Source organism: Mesitornis unicolor, unplaced genomic scaffold (assembly GCF_000695765.1).
Source record: "Mesitornis unicolor isolate BGI_N332 unplaced genomic scaffold, ASM69576v1 scaffold1493, whole genome shotgun sequence".
Lineage (NCBI taxonomy): Eukaryota > Metazoa > Chordata > Aves > Mesitornithiformes > Mesitornithidae > Mesitornis > Mesitornis unicolor.
The window spans coordinates 55,424-69,378 of NW_010175109.1; the positions used below are offsets into that span (position 1 = coordinate 55,424).

Here is a 13,955-nt window from a genome sequence, read left to right on the forward strand (position 1 = left end):
GTCCTGCGGTTTGCAGTGCACTAATTATTGAAGGCTTCTGATTCTCCTGTATGTGTCTTTTTGTTTGGATATCTTCATTTGTTTGTTTTCTATTTATGTTCTTGGAGACAGCAGAGGCTACTCAGAGCATCTGTATTTTCGCCAGTCATTGCTGATCATCACCTATTCATGGTTCATGCTGCTGGGCTGAATCCCGAAGACAGAGTCTGACTTTGTGATGGGTTTCCAATAACTGCAGTTCTCCCCTAGCTGGGCTAAGCTCTTTGGTGTTCATGTGTTTTGCTAGTGTATTTTACAAGGTACAACTGGAGTTCAGTGTTTTCAAGCTGGAGGCTGACAGCTGGATGACTAATTCCAATCAGAGACATTGAAATCAAACTGACCTCATTCTTTGCGATGACTGGATGCTCTGAATAGGTTCCTCTTTATTAAACTTCTATTTATTTAACCTTAATAAGTAATAGAATCTAGTTGTCTTTATTAAATTATTTCTTTAATTATAAGTAATCAGAATTACTCATTATTCAGCACACTGGATGTTAGCATTTTAGGGATAATTCTTCTATTAGTAATGTAATTAGGGCCATGTTTTCAGAATTTCCTGTACCTCTTAGTGGTCTGTCTCTCATTGTCACGCAACTCTTGAAAAAGTTACATTTTGACTTTACAGTTGCAAATAAAATGAAACTATTTTTTTTTAAGTTCATTAGACCTTTTCATATTTCATTTCCTAATGGAGTTGTTGCAGGGCAGAGATCAGCTTGTGTGGGATTGCTAATGAAGTGATGTGCGAGCATGCTGTATGTATTTTCTCAGGAAAAGAGTACTGAGGGCTAAAGCACTTAGGCGGGCTAGAGGAGGAGGATGTAACAGGAGTCAATGGCTGGCAGCTGAACTGAACAAATGCCAATTAGTAGTAAGGCCTGTCATGTGAAATGAGAATGATTAACCTCTGGAGCAAGGGATTAACAAACCTCTTCACCATCTTTTGCTGTCTTCAGATCAGAATAGGATAGGATCCCTTTCTAAGGGTGATGCTTTAGCCATACACAGGTTATTAATTTCAGTATAGAGGCGAGTGGATGTGGCTCAAAGGTGCCTGCTTGGTGGAGAATGAGCTTAGATGCAGTCTTCTTGTCTTTGGTACTGTGGCAGTACAGCCTGTGCTGTCTCTCCCTCTCTTGCAGCTGAATTTCAAACTGGTGCCCTCATGCTGAATCCCCTTTTATTAAACCTCTCCTTCTTTCTCCTCCCCCCACTGCTTGTTTCTAGGAATTTTGTGGGCTGGATATGTTGTTTCTGTTACGTTCTTCTACCTCAAACTGACTTTAGTCTTCTTGAGGGGTGATTTTTTTTTCTTTTCCTTAGTATTTAGTTTGGCTCCCCTCTCCTTTCTTTTCTTTGGCTCCCTCTGCAGCTGCAGGAAGATGAGAAAGGACCAAGAAGCCATCTGACCACTCAGTGCCAAGTCAGGTGTGCAGCAAGGGAGAAAGATGCTCTTGAGAGCCAGCCTGCTGTGGCATGGAAAAAGGGTGTTTCCTTCTGAAAGCTGCCACAGCGCAGAGCTCAGACCTAGCTGTGTAGGGGCAGAGTCTGCCTACCTGCAAGCGTACAAAGACTGGAGCTCTCTGGCCTGCTTTCTGCACTGCTGCTGTTCCCTTCTGATCCAGTCCAGGGCTGTCGTCAGGGTTGTTTTATTACTCTCACACACAGCAGGTATGTGCAGGCACTGTGCTGAGTTGCATTGTCCTTTGAAAAGAAGAGTACAAAGGAGGTTTAACACAGGACTAATGTAGCTCTCCTGTTGCCTAGACGAAGTGTAAAAATGGATCCGAGTTAAATGGATTTTCATTTGTTTTCTTTGCAGCTCCCCGGGGAAAGCGAGGCTGGAAAACCTTTTATGCTGTGCTGAAGGGAACAGTCCTGTACTTGCAGAAGGTAGGGGAAATCACTGTCTTTTGGAAACTAATTAAAGAGGGATAAAGCAGCAGGCATCCTCTCTGCTCTCACAGCCCACCTCCAGGCCCCTTTCCCTCTGACACACTGTAGCTGCTCTCTCTGCCCCCCACCCTGTTTACACACACATCCAGGCACAAATCCTTCCATTGACACCCTCCACCTTTTCACACTTTCAGGTTCAGTTCCATCGTACCCCATCCACACATGCACCCTATCGATTCCAGTTTATACCATTGCTGTCACTCACGGCTGAAAAAATAGCTTAACCAGCAAAGATAGCATCATCTCTCTGTCTTGTATGCATTCCTCTAGGCTGCTTTTAACATTGCATTTCATACGTATGACTTCCCCTCCTGTAAGGCTGTCCTCCTTTCCCATCCTTTCATAGTATCCTTTTCTGCAGTGCCTGCAAGACCAGCTGCAAAACAATTGAATAGCAGCTTGGCCTTGGTAGGAATCTGCAGCTTCTGCTCCATAGCAAAATTGAAAGATAAAAGGATTTCCCCCCCCCCCTCCGAGCAAGATGAGACACAGTTTTCTAACAGATTTTGCTCCCTGACAGCAAGAAGTCTTAAAAAAATGTCAGCTGAAGTGCTTCAAATCTTTCGGCGCAAGCTTAAACATATTATAGCACAGTTTTAACTTATTCTCTTGGAAAGTGAAATGCAGTGTATGAGTGATAACTGTCAAAATCAAATAAGTGGTAGCAGCTAAGTAGGTTGTTAAGGCTTTTTGCCACCCAGCATAGGTGAAATACTCATTAAATAAGTGGTGGTTGTGCAGAGTGTCCTGTATTGTAGAAGTATGTTCCTTTGAAAGCCTTTTGACATTTCCACTGTGTTTCGCAGCTATCAGGAGTGCAAGTTAAGTGCATACTGCTGTTTTCTCCTCCTCTGCTGTGGCTTTCTGAAGCTATTGCTTTCATTGGAGCCAGCCTGTGTATTCTCTGAGAAGAGAGTGAGTGGTTTGGATCAAATTCTTACAGCAGGACGTTTGCAAGGTGGATGCTTTGGGTGCAGTAACTTTTTGAGAGGGCGGAAATCCTGAAACAGACAAAACAATCTGCAGTCAGGAGGGAAGATTTGCACTGAAAGTTGGATGTGACATGTTCAAAGCCAGTGCAAGAGACGAGAACCAAGTCTGCTGAGTAGCAGCTGAGCCTTCCCTCTGGACTTCTTGCTGGGAGCAGGTTTAGATTTTATTAAAGTGTCCTTCATGGCAGGTTTGTACTTGCCCTTTCCTGGGTGAAATGGAGTCACCTTCTTTGATTTGTGAAATAAGTCAGCTTTCATGTTCACCTGAAAGGACTATGTGGTTCCCTAAGAAGTAAGAAAGCTCCTTGTCCATAACATACTAATTATCTTACTTCTTCTTTGAGGGGGGTTTAATAAGATTTCAAGGGGAAGAAAGGGAGATGCTGTCTATTTTATAGTCTTAAATACTTTTAGGACTATCCCTGGCATATTGGTTTAAAATGCTTTCTGTTTGACAAAATGCAGAGATGTTGATGTAGCATGCAAATGTTCTATAGGATGTTGCTCTCACCACTCTCACTCTCCCTCTCCATCCTTTGTAGAACAAAAAAGTAATTTCACATATGACTGCATCTTTGCGGAATGAAATGCATTTCTGGAGCTCTTGTTCTTATTTATTTGTTATTTGTGTGTCTCTGCAAAGCTGCACTCTCCCACTTGGTCCTGAAGATGCTTGCACTGAAGCCATCTTTCTGTAGCACAGTGACAAGCAAGGCTTCCACTTGAGTGCTGTAAAAGGTGCCTGATGGGAAGTGACTCATTCCTAGGGTGATGGGGCAGCTGTAAGCCTCACCAGGATGCCTCTGGCCCCTGCTCAGCCACAGTGCCTCATGCTGCTGCTGTGAAAAAATCATCCTCTGATTTCTCTTCAGCTCCACAAGGTCCAGCAGGGCTTTGCTTCAGCTCTGAAACACACTTTCCTCTGTTAGGGATGTGGTATTGCAGAAGTTGAGGGTGCCAGGGTTTTAAAATACATAGCTAGACCAAGCTGTTATAGTAAAAGTTGCTGAGCTGTTGTTTCCTTTTGCAATATACGGGGAGACTGAAATGATCTGAATTTCAGAAAGTTCATTTTGGAACAGCTTGATTTATTTGTAGAATTGTATAGCTCTGGCAGTAGTCATGGGCAAAGGATGTTCTTGCCTCTCTTTGCCTTCTCTTCTGGTTATGGAGTGCTATAGGGCAGGGTGCATTTGCATATGCACACACACAGTTTCCCTCTTTCTCTCATTATTTATGTATTATGTGCGTATCTGTGGAGGTAACAACTGTGATGATGGTTTCATTGCACTGAGAGCTATTCAAGCAGGGGAGAGAGAAATCTCACTGCCCTATGTGCTGTATACACACAGACATATGTACAAACTTCTGCACTATTGCCTTCCATGTTTGTCTGTAACAACTCATCTGTTCCCTCAAGACACTAATATACATATTGTTTGTAGCAGCTGTGATTCTCCCAGTGGGCAGTGAGATCCCAGTTCTGCTGTAATTCTTGCATACCAGTCCAGTTCCCCTTGTTTTACTGTCAAAGTTCATGTATGAGAGTGGTTTGTAAATGGTGGTCACTTGAGATTAGCTGAAGAGTTTTATCTGGGCAGTGTTGTCTCCATGCCCACATTTATTTTTCCATTGGAACTGTTCCAGTGCTAATTCTTGTGCTGCATATTGTTGTATTTTTAAATGAGTGATTTAAGAGAGATAGTTTCTGACGTAGTGAGCACAGAGGCCACCGGAGGCGCTCAGTGGAAGTATTCACAATTAGCCAACTGAACATGCCTGCACAGTATTATATAAAATGAGAGGTTTGACATGTTTGGGATGTTGGCCCTGTCTCTGGGCATCCTCACGCCAAGGTTAATTTCCTGCCCTCTGTTCACAGCAAGAGGAAATTGCAAAGTAGGAGCTTGACAGAATGTCTGTTCGCTAGACTGACATGGGGTGTGATGTGCGTACGGAAGAGGTCTGTAAGGATAGGACATAAGGCTGACCTCGCTTCCTTGCTAAAAATTGCTTCTGGGCAAGGACGTGGACCTTCATATTTCGTTTGGACTCTTCTGTAAGGTTTGCAACATCTTTGCTCTTTAATGTGGCACTAATCATGTGGCCTTTCAGTTATTTTTATATAACTTTTCTCAAATGTGTTTCCTCTATTAAAATAAATAAATAAAAAAAAACCATGAGAGAGAGAGAAAGGCCAGAATGATGTAAAGTGTTTGGTGACGAGACTTTCTGAAAGAATTTTGGAGCCGTCGCATGCAACTGAGCGGAGATATCCACCCACAGTACATTGACTGATAAAAAGCCAAATGCCATTCTCTGGTCTATCAAAAACAGATTTAGAAACATGCTGACTCTAGGTCAGCAGAATGTGGGAAAGTCATTCTCTAGGAGTCTGAGAAAGATGAGTTCAGTGTGTCGTTGCGTTGTGTGCAGCACTCACATCAGCCTTCAGTTGATAGAGAGGTCACAGTTCCTGTCTGACTCCTCATATATTTCTTGCCTCATATAAGTCTTCGTCTAATGTTAGTGAGCTGCCTTCCATTTCAGCTCAGCCTCTATGCTGATGCCAGCACATCAGAACACGTGCTGTCCTTGATGGCAGAGGGGATACGGATGTTCCTGCTCCCCTATCATTCCCTATCAGTTGAAAATAGTTGGAGGCCTTAGAGGAGGAATTTTGACAGCACATTCACTTCCTTCCAGCTTTCTCTGAGGCTGGCCAACTATGCGGAGACATTTCTGGTATGCTGTTCGGTGCCTTTGGAGAAGCTGGCAGAGCCCCAGCTGTCAAGGTAGATTGCAACCAGCTGATCTGGTGGGATTAGCAAGGATTATTGTGAATGCTCTGTCAGAAAGAAGGGGTTCTCAGCTAGGAATGTTTCTGGAACTGCCCAAATGTGGAGTTCTTCTGGCACAGGTTTAGACACCAGAGTGGGTTGTGGACATTGGATGCATCTCACAAGAGGAAGCTGGGAGGCAAGAGGGAAGGGGATAGCTGATACTGTTTCTAGGCAGTTAGTTGAGGGAAACCAGGGTATCGTGTTTCTGTGGCCTGAGTTAATTTCCTGGTCCTGAAGTTTTCCCAGTCTCCCTGGACAGTGCAGACAGTCATTTCCCCCCAAACTACCGCCAAATAAATCAGCTTTTGAACCCATGAAGGAAGGGGCTTGACCTTCAGGCTTGTTTCCTCCATCTTCAAGGTAAGTCTGGGCCAGATGTTGGACAGCCTCCTTCAGTTCTTGTCCTTTGGATACGGACTTTAGCAAATCTTTGAAGAAGGTTTAGAGAATGCCCTAAGCAGGAGTAGGCAAAGTCCATCATGACATGCGGATCCTCCAAAGCTTGCTGGGACTCAAGCTGTGACAAAGGAAGGACATTTGGCTTTGTTCACTATCACATCTTGAAAAAACTCATTATGTCACATATGTTTATGTTGAAAGTAATCTGTGCAGCAGTGCTCTGTCCTTCTGCTAGGTCTGCCAGATCTGTGGTGGGTTTTGCCCTGGTCTGGCCCCAAATGAAGGTGGTGCTGCAACAGTATTGCTAGTTAGCTGCATCTCCTCTGGTGAGGTGTCTGAGAAGCAGCAAGTTCTGGGCCTCCACTAGCGGGATCTGTGTGAGGAAGGATGAGATGTGGTAGAGGAGCAGGACACTTTGCCCTCCCTTCTGGAAGGTGGTCACCACAGCTTGTGACTCCTCATCCATTGAAACTCATCCTGGAGAGCACCAACCAAACCCAGCCTGGAGAGAGCACAGATGTCCTCAGCAGCAGTATAGTTGCCTCTGGCTGCAACCCTGATCTGTGTGCTGCCAGATAAGTGTTGTAAACCAATTCATGCACATTATCTAGCTCTTCTCCAGGGTGAGTGCCATCTGAGTGCTTAAGTTAGGGCTGCCCTGCACAAGCTCTGCATCCTGCACCCTGTTGCCTGCTAAACCCTGTATTATAACTCTTGTGTTCAAGTGGAGGAATCAGTAGTTATCACGCTTGCAGGGAATTATTCCTCCATTTTGCAGCCATCACACCCCCTCTCTTGGTGGGTGTTTCAGATGACACTGATTTTTGTGATGCACTAAGAGGGAGAAACACAGTCAGTTGCAGATTGCTTTGGCCTCCCCTTTAGAAACTTCACTTATGCAGCATTGCTGGCAAGTGACTGTTCCTTGAAGAAGCTCCTGGTTTTCTCAAGCCATTTATAGTCAGATGGGCTTTAAACTGGACTTGTGGCTACACCACAATTTGCTCTCACCCAGCTTCTCTCACTCAGAAGATCAAAGACTGCAACACAGAGGAGTTTGACTCCCTGCTTTTGTCATTTGGTGTTAGGAGTGGTACTGTTGTTGTGTCAAAAACCATGAGGGTGCTGTGGTTGCCATTTCCAGACCCTGAACAGAGATTTAGAGGAGGTTTCCTTCGTGGACACTGCTAAGGAGGCTTCTGCACAGTGTGACAGCCTGCCTGGGATGACATACAAAGGTAGTTATTTGAAAAAAATTAAAATCGGGCAGTGGAGGCTGAGAACCCAAGCAGAAAACAGCAGCTGAGCAGTGGAGGTGGGGAGCCGGCCATGCAGGGTTCCTGAAATGAAGAAAAATAGTGCACAGCTGTTGCGATAGTCAAATATTCCCTTGTCCTGTCAAGTAAGTACTGGAACTACTTCTCTTCCTTGCAAAGAGATCGTAAAAGAGAAAGAAAGAAGAAGGAAAAGATGTTAAAGGTAGTAGAAACCACAAGTACTCAAGTCAGGTTGCATTTAGTTCACATGCCTTAATACTATTCATGACTATGAACCAAGATGTTTCCCTAGGTTAAGGAAAAAGAAATAGCCTGTGGAGAAATAAAATGCCATTTTTCCCGTTAACTCCTGCAGGATGAATATAAGCCAGAAAAGGCTTTGTCGGAGGAAGATCTGAAGAATGCAGTTAGTGTGCATCATGCACTGGCATCCAAGGCAACAGACTATGAGAAGAAACCCAATGTCCTCAAGCTTAAAACAGCAGATTGGAGAGTCCTGCTTTTCCAAGCCCAGTAAGTGCTCTCTTCTGATTTGTGCCAATAGTTGAGAAAAGAAAGCAGTGCTGAAGGAGAGGTAAAAGCAAAGGTTAAAGCAGAGGCTTAAGAGGTTCAATCTGTTTATTTTATCAGAAATAAGATTAAGTAGTGATTTGATTAGAGTGCACAAGTAGTTCATGAGAAAGAAACATCAGGTTTTAAGAGGCTTTTTAATATAGCTGAGAAAGGCATAACAAGATGCAGCAGCTGGAATCTGAATCCATAGGAAATTCAATTTGAAAACAAGGCACAAAGTTTTAACAGTCAGGGTGATTTATCATTGAAACAAATTACCAAAGGCAGTCTTAGATTGTCTGTCTCCTGATGTCATCAGGTCCTAGCCAGATGTCTTTCAAGAAGATATGCTTTGGTTAGAAACAAAGTTACTACTTAATAGAATAATAATTTGATTAAGTTCTTCAGGCTACGATATCCAGACAGAACAGATGACCTGCCTTTTCTTCTGACATTAAAAACCTATGCATTAGTCTTGTGCATGAGCCCTCTTCTACTGAGAGCCATCTGAAACCTCCTAGAGATCTGTGGTGTCCAGCACAGCTGAGTCCTTGGGACACATGTCTGAATCAGAGCACTGGTTGTCTCTGTCGCCTGTGTCCCTTGGATTGGATTAGGCAAAGATGCATGCTAGGGTGAGTAATGAACCTATTCATGACCCAACGTATGGCTGAAATACCTGACACTAACCACTTGCAAAGATCTATCACAGAGCAGCTTCTCTGACTTGTCCAGTTCTGGTTATTCTCGCTTTGCCATTGAAGGGGTGGCAAAGAGGTAGAGGAGGCTGAGTCAACAAGTGCTTCATACGTGTTTTTTCCCTAGGAGCCAAGAAGAAATGCAGACCTGGATCAACAAGATTAACTGTGTGGCTGCTGTCTTCTCTGCACCACCATTTCCAGCGGCAATTGGCTCTCAGAAGAAGTTCAGTCGCCCACTCCTGCCAGCCACCACAACGAAGCTATCTCAGGTGAGCTGTTTTTATACAGACCGTAGGTGATGGAATTTCTTTGGCTGGCTGGAGACTGGAGGGTGGTCTTTGGCATTGCTTTGTGGCTGTTGCCACTCACATTTCTAGGAGAAGGAGTCTTGCATGGACCTCTGCTAGCACACAGTAAATCTCTGCTTTTTTTCCTGGTGCAAGGCTTGAACTGAGGAGAGAGAAGGAGCAGACTTGAATATAATTGTTTTGTATTTCTGAAGAAAAAAAACAACCACCAACGTTTCTAGTACCAGATACAGAATTTTCATTCCACAGGTTTGGCTCTGCAGAGGACATTTCAAATACTGACTGGTGTTTGGTTTTTTTTATTTATTTTGAGTGTTTATTGCCACTTATTTCAGAAGAAATTGACATACTCCAAGTCTTTGGCTTATCGGGGTGATAAAAGGTGAAAGCTGATGCATCAGGCAAGCATCAACTGTATTTCACCCAGAATACTATTCCAGACTCAACTTTTATCAGCTCAGGGGTTTCCTGTTTAATGTGTATTTATGAACTGTCTCTTACATGAATGTCTTTGGTCTACCCTTGTGATCACAGAAGCTTTTAGCTTCCACAACATCCTGTGGCAGGGAGTTTCACAGCTTTACTACTTCTTGCACAAAAAAACCACCTACTTCTGCTTGTTTCAGACTGGCTGTGTCTGATGCTTGCGCCTGTAGCTCTGTGTACTTTGGGAGCTGTGATGCATGCCTGCAATCCCTCCTACGCTGGCAGGAACACAGTACTGATTGCATTAATCAGATTGACAGAGTGGCAGAAGTGATAGATGCCAGTCCTAGGTGTACATTTATGAGTAACCTCCTGTAGCTTTTAAAGTCATCTGCCCATGCTAGTTTGCCTCTTAAATGCGGTTTTTTTTTGCCATCACCATAGCTTAGCAACACTCCTTAGAAACCATTATCTCATAATCTGCATTTCTGTAAGGGGGTGGGGGTTTTATGTCACCCCTGCTTTTTCCCTCTCTGTGACAGTAGACTTTCTTCTTCTGATGTTGTGACCGACTTTCCATGTTCTATTCTGGGTTGAAGTTTAAACATGTCTCATACAGAATAATACTAACTTGTCTCATTCTTGTGGTTTTACCTTTTGCTCATGCATACCTGTTAAAAAATGCTCTATTAAGGCGTCAATAATTTACCCCCAATCACCAAAAAAAGCTTTTTTACTCATCGTTGTTCTGTGTGATTGTTCCATTTAGCACATTGTTTCCTAGTCTCATTGTTTCCATTTAATCTGGAAAGGGAAAAAATAGAGCACAGTCCTGTGGCTTGTGTCTCGAAGAATGGGAGACACAAAAAGTGGAATAAGATAAGCTGTTTTAGCTAAAGACAGAAAAATGTTAAGTGTTCAAAGCAGATAAATTCAAAGACAAGCAGAAACATGTCTGCTTTTATCTGTCAGTGTGGAAAAGCTTGCCAGCAGGCTGCTTCTCAGTTGGCAGACAAAAAAATATGAATTGTCAAATCCCTGTGGTTGCTGTTTAGGATTTTGTGAGCTGAATCATGATGGACAGTACTTCTTCAAAGGGCCTGTTCCTGGTCAGGCAGAAGTCAGGATGCAGTGAGAACCTAACACGGGCGAGGGAGAGAGGTTGGACATAACAGGTTGTGCAAGATCTTTGTACCAAGTTTGCTTTCAAAAGCACATCAGTGTCTGATCTTGGTTAGTCCAACCAAAGAGGCATGTGACAAAGCTAAATATAAAAGAACAACCAGTCAAGAAAAAATCTACTAGTTTTTTTTTTCCTTTTTTTTTTCTGAGAGTGTGCATGCACACACAAAAGCTCCAAAGGGCTGCTGCCCTGGAAATTACAAGTGCTAAATTAATAGCTGCTCAAAGACCTCCTGTCATCAGGCTGTATAACACTGCAATGGGATGTCACTGGGATCAAGGATTCAGTATGATGTAAAGAGTGACTGGGCATTATTAGAGAGAGCAAGCAGATCCAGGGTAGTTACTAACAGCCGTAAGAATTTTTGGCAGCCAATAGTGAGTGGTTTGAGCCTTACCATATATAAGCTGAGGCAGATTATCCCACAGATTTCCTTCTGCAGTTCTCCTGCTGAAGAGCTGAAACACGAGATTAGCTGGGAGTTGCTTGACTGTCATGCTCTGTGGAAGTTTTCCTCCATTCTGCTCTTTGCCACAGCTCCAGCTTAGTGAGCTAAGAGGCTCAGTCCACGGGGTCACTCACGGTGCAGTGCAGGCATGTCCCAGCTGGGTTTGAAGCTGCAACCTGCACAGTCACACCACTGAAGAATAGCTCTGGCTAAGTCACTGAGATCTGCATGATCACATCTATGTTTTGGACTTACCTAACTCAAACATAATTTTAGATCCAAGACTAGAAATGGCCAGAAGGCTATGCTGCAGGAGCTGGAAACCTGAGCTGAGGGAAGATTAGGTGACAGATGGACTGGAGGAAGTGAGTGGGCCTGGCATTATGATAAAGGAAATTGCCTAGAAAGAGGGAGTACCAGCTCCTCACTCTCTCCAACTGCACAGTGGGATAAAAGCTGATAGCAGTGTAGCAAAATGAGATAACTTTGAGGATTGAACAGCCCTTCCTTTTGTATTGTTCTGAACAAATGGAACTGCAAACCAAAGAGTGTTTGGTAGTGCAGAAATGGAAGGAAGGGTTGTTTCTGTGCTGGAAGAAACTACTTTTACATTGCAAAGACCTGAGGCAGGGTCTTCACTTATCTCATTCTGCCCTTGGTCTGACAGCATACAACAGCCTTAATTAATTTGCCAAAAAATGTATCCGAGCAGAAGTGTCATGTTGTCAGTAATGCTCTGGAGCAAGCTGCTTCCGTTGCTCTCAGCAAGGCAAGGGATGACAAGTTTGCTTTCCTTCCTGGTGGCATCTGCTAGCTGCTGAGTTTTCCTGCAAACTTGGCTACTTTGCTTGGGTGCCTTTGAGAGAGCTACTGGGGACAGAGCTCTGGGATAACAGACCTTATCGATCTAATTAAAATTATTTAAAGAGAAGAGAGAAAGAAAGAAAAAGAAGCTACTTGGTATTATCGTACAGAGATCTCTCTTTATTTTCCTTTGCTTATTGAGTATTTTAGATTTTGTCACTTAGTGCCTAATGTGTTTCTGAAGGATGAACAGCTGAAGTCCCATGAAGCTAAGCTGAAGCAGATCTCCACTGAGCTTGCTGAACATCGCTCCTATCCTCCTGACAAGAAGCTCAAAGGCAAGGAAGTAGATGATTATAAACTGAAGGATCACTATCTGGAGTTTGAGGTAGGTATGGGGAACAGTATTACTTTTACTTTTTGTGTGTGGATGTGGCAGCTGGTCTTTTACTTGGAGTGCAGTCCTAAGGTTCTGTATTTTTCACCTTACTTCCCCAAGGAATATATTTCTTGTTAGGCCGATATGTCACAGCAAACCCACAAGCTGAAATGTAGCTTCTCTTTCTAATAAAGACTTCTTGTGACCTTAGGCATGAATTTAGCTCCTCATCTGTAAAATGGAGGATAAAAGTGTGACCCTCTGTGCTTGCCTGATGTATCTATTTGAAGAGAAGATGAGGTCTTCAGGCAGGAACTGTCTTGTCTTGTAAGACTGTGTTGCCTAGTGTGTTGGCACCCCAGTCTTTATGGAATGATTGCATTCTGCAGTAATGCAGATCATTATAATTGTCTTCCATTGTTATGTTCTGAAGGAACTGCTCTTCTAAAATGATTGTCATAGGGATGCCTCATCAGAGCCACTTGTGTTGTGTACCAGTGAGCTAGATGTCAGGACAAGCAGGAAGAGGGTAGAATTAAAGATCACAGGAGTGAGGGATGCAACTTAGGCAGCTACATTAGGAGATTGTTCTGAGTATATGACAGCAGCTTTTATCCATCACAATGTCTGCCACAATGCAGGGCTATGTGGAAGGGGGTCAGCAGCCCAGCAGATGTCTAGTATTCTTTGTGGCTGCTCCTTTGAGCTTTTTCTCCTAGAACTGCGAGTCAATGTTGCCTTGGGTCTGAAAGGATCTTACTTTAGATAGGCACTCCCTGGCAAGGAAAATCCATAGTCAAAAGAAGAGATAAGGCAAAAGTCAAAGAGACCAGCAGAGGAGATGATGGAGGCAACGCAGCCTGTAGTTGCGGGTTATTTTTCCCCTTTTTCAGTCAATGGGAATTTCACCAGACTGTCATGACTTTTCAAATATGATGGACAGTGGTTTTGCAACTTTGTCTGCCAGTTCCCTCAGGATCCATGGATGGATCTCATCAGTTTCCATGGACTTGTGCACCTTCAGATTCTTTAGTTGGTCTCAAACCTGCTCTTCTCCTACAATGGGTGGATCTTCTCCCAGTCACTGCTTTTGCCTTCTGACCTGGGTGGTGTGGCTAGAGTCCTTGCCACTGTAGACTAAGGCAGAAAAGTAATTGAGTACCTCAGCCTTTTCTATATCCTGCATGAGCAGGTCTGCTGTTTTCCTTCTCAAGTGGGCCCATATCCTCCCAGGTCTTCCTTCTATCCCTGACTACCTATAGGAGCTTTTCTCGTTACCCTTGATGTCACTGGCCAGATTTAAGTCTACCTGGGCTTTAGCTTTCCTAACCTGATCCTGGCTTCTTGGACAAGTTCTTCATATTCCTGGCAGGGTACCTGTTCTTGCTTCCACACTCTTCAGCCTTTGTTGTTGTTGTTGTTGGTTGTTTTTGGTTTTGTTTTGGTTTGATTTTTTTTTTTTGGTAAATGTTTCCAGGACCTCCTTGTTTATCCAAGCAGGCCTCCAGGTGTTTTTGTGTGACTTCCTCTTTGCTGGGATGCACCACTCCTGAGCTTGGAGGAGGTGATCCTTGAACAATAAATGGATTTCTTGGGCTCTTTTTCCCTTCAGGGCTTTATCCCATGGTACCCTACCAAGCAG

General features: G+C 43.7%; 1 protein-coding gene across 1 annotated transcript in view; it reads left to right on the plus strand.

Moving 5' to 3' along the window:
* LOC104538156 (PH and SEC7 domain-containing protein 3-like) overlaps positions 1–12,322 on the plus strand; it is a gene marked incomplete at its 3' end in the record, with an annotated part of 67,080 nt that extends 54,758 nt beyond the window's left edge. The window contains exons 9-12 of the mRNA XM_010181252.1: positions 1,868–1,938; positions 7,868–8,025; positions 8,890–9,034; positions 12,179–12,322. Of these exons, the coding sequence (XP_010179554.1) occupies positions 1,868–1,938; positions 7,868–8,025; positions 8,890–9,034; positions 12,179–12,322 (518 nt within the window). The remainder of the gene's footprint in view (positions 1–1,867; positions 1,939–7,867; positions 8,026–8,889; positions 9,035–12,178) is intronic.
* Between the last annotated feature and the right edge of the window lie 1,633 nt (positions 12,323–13,955).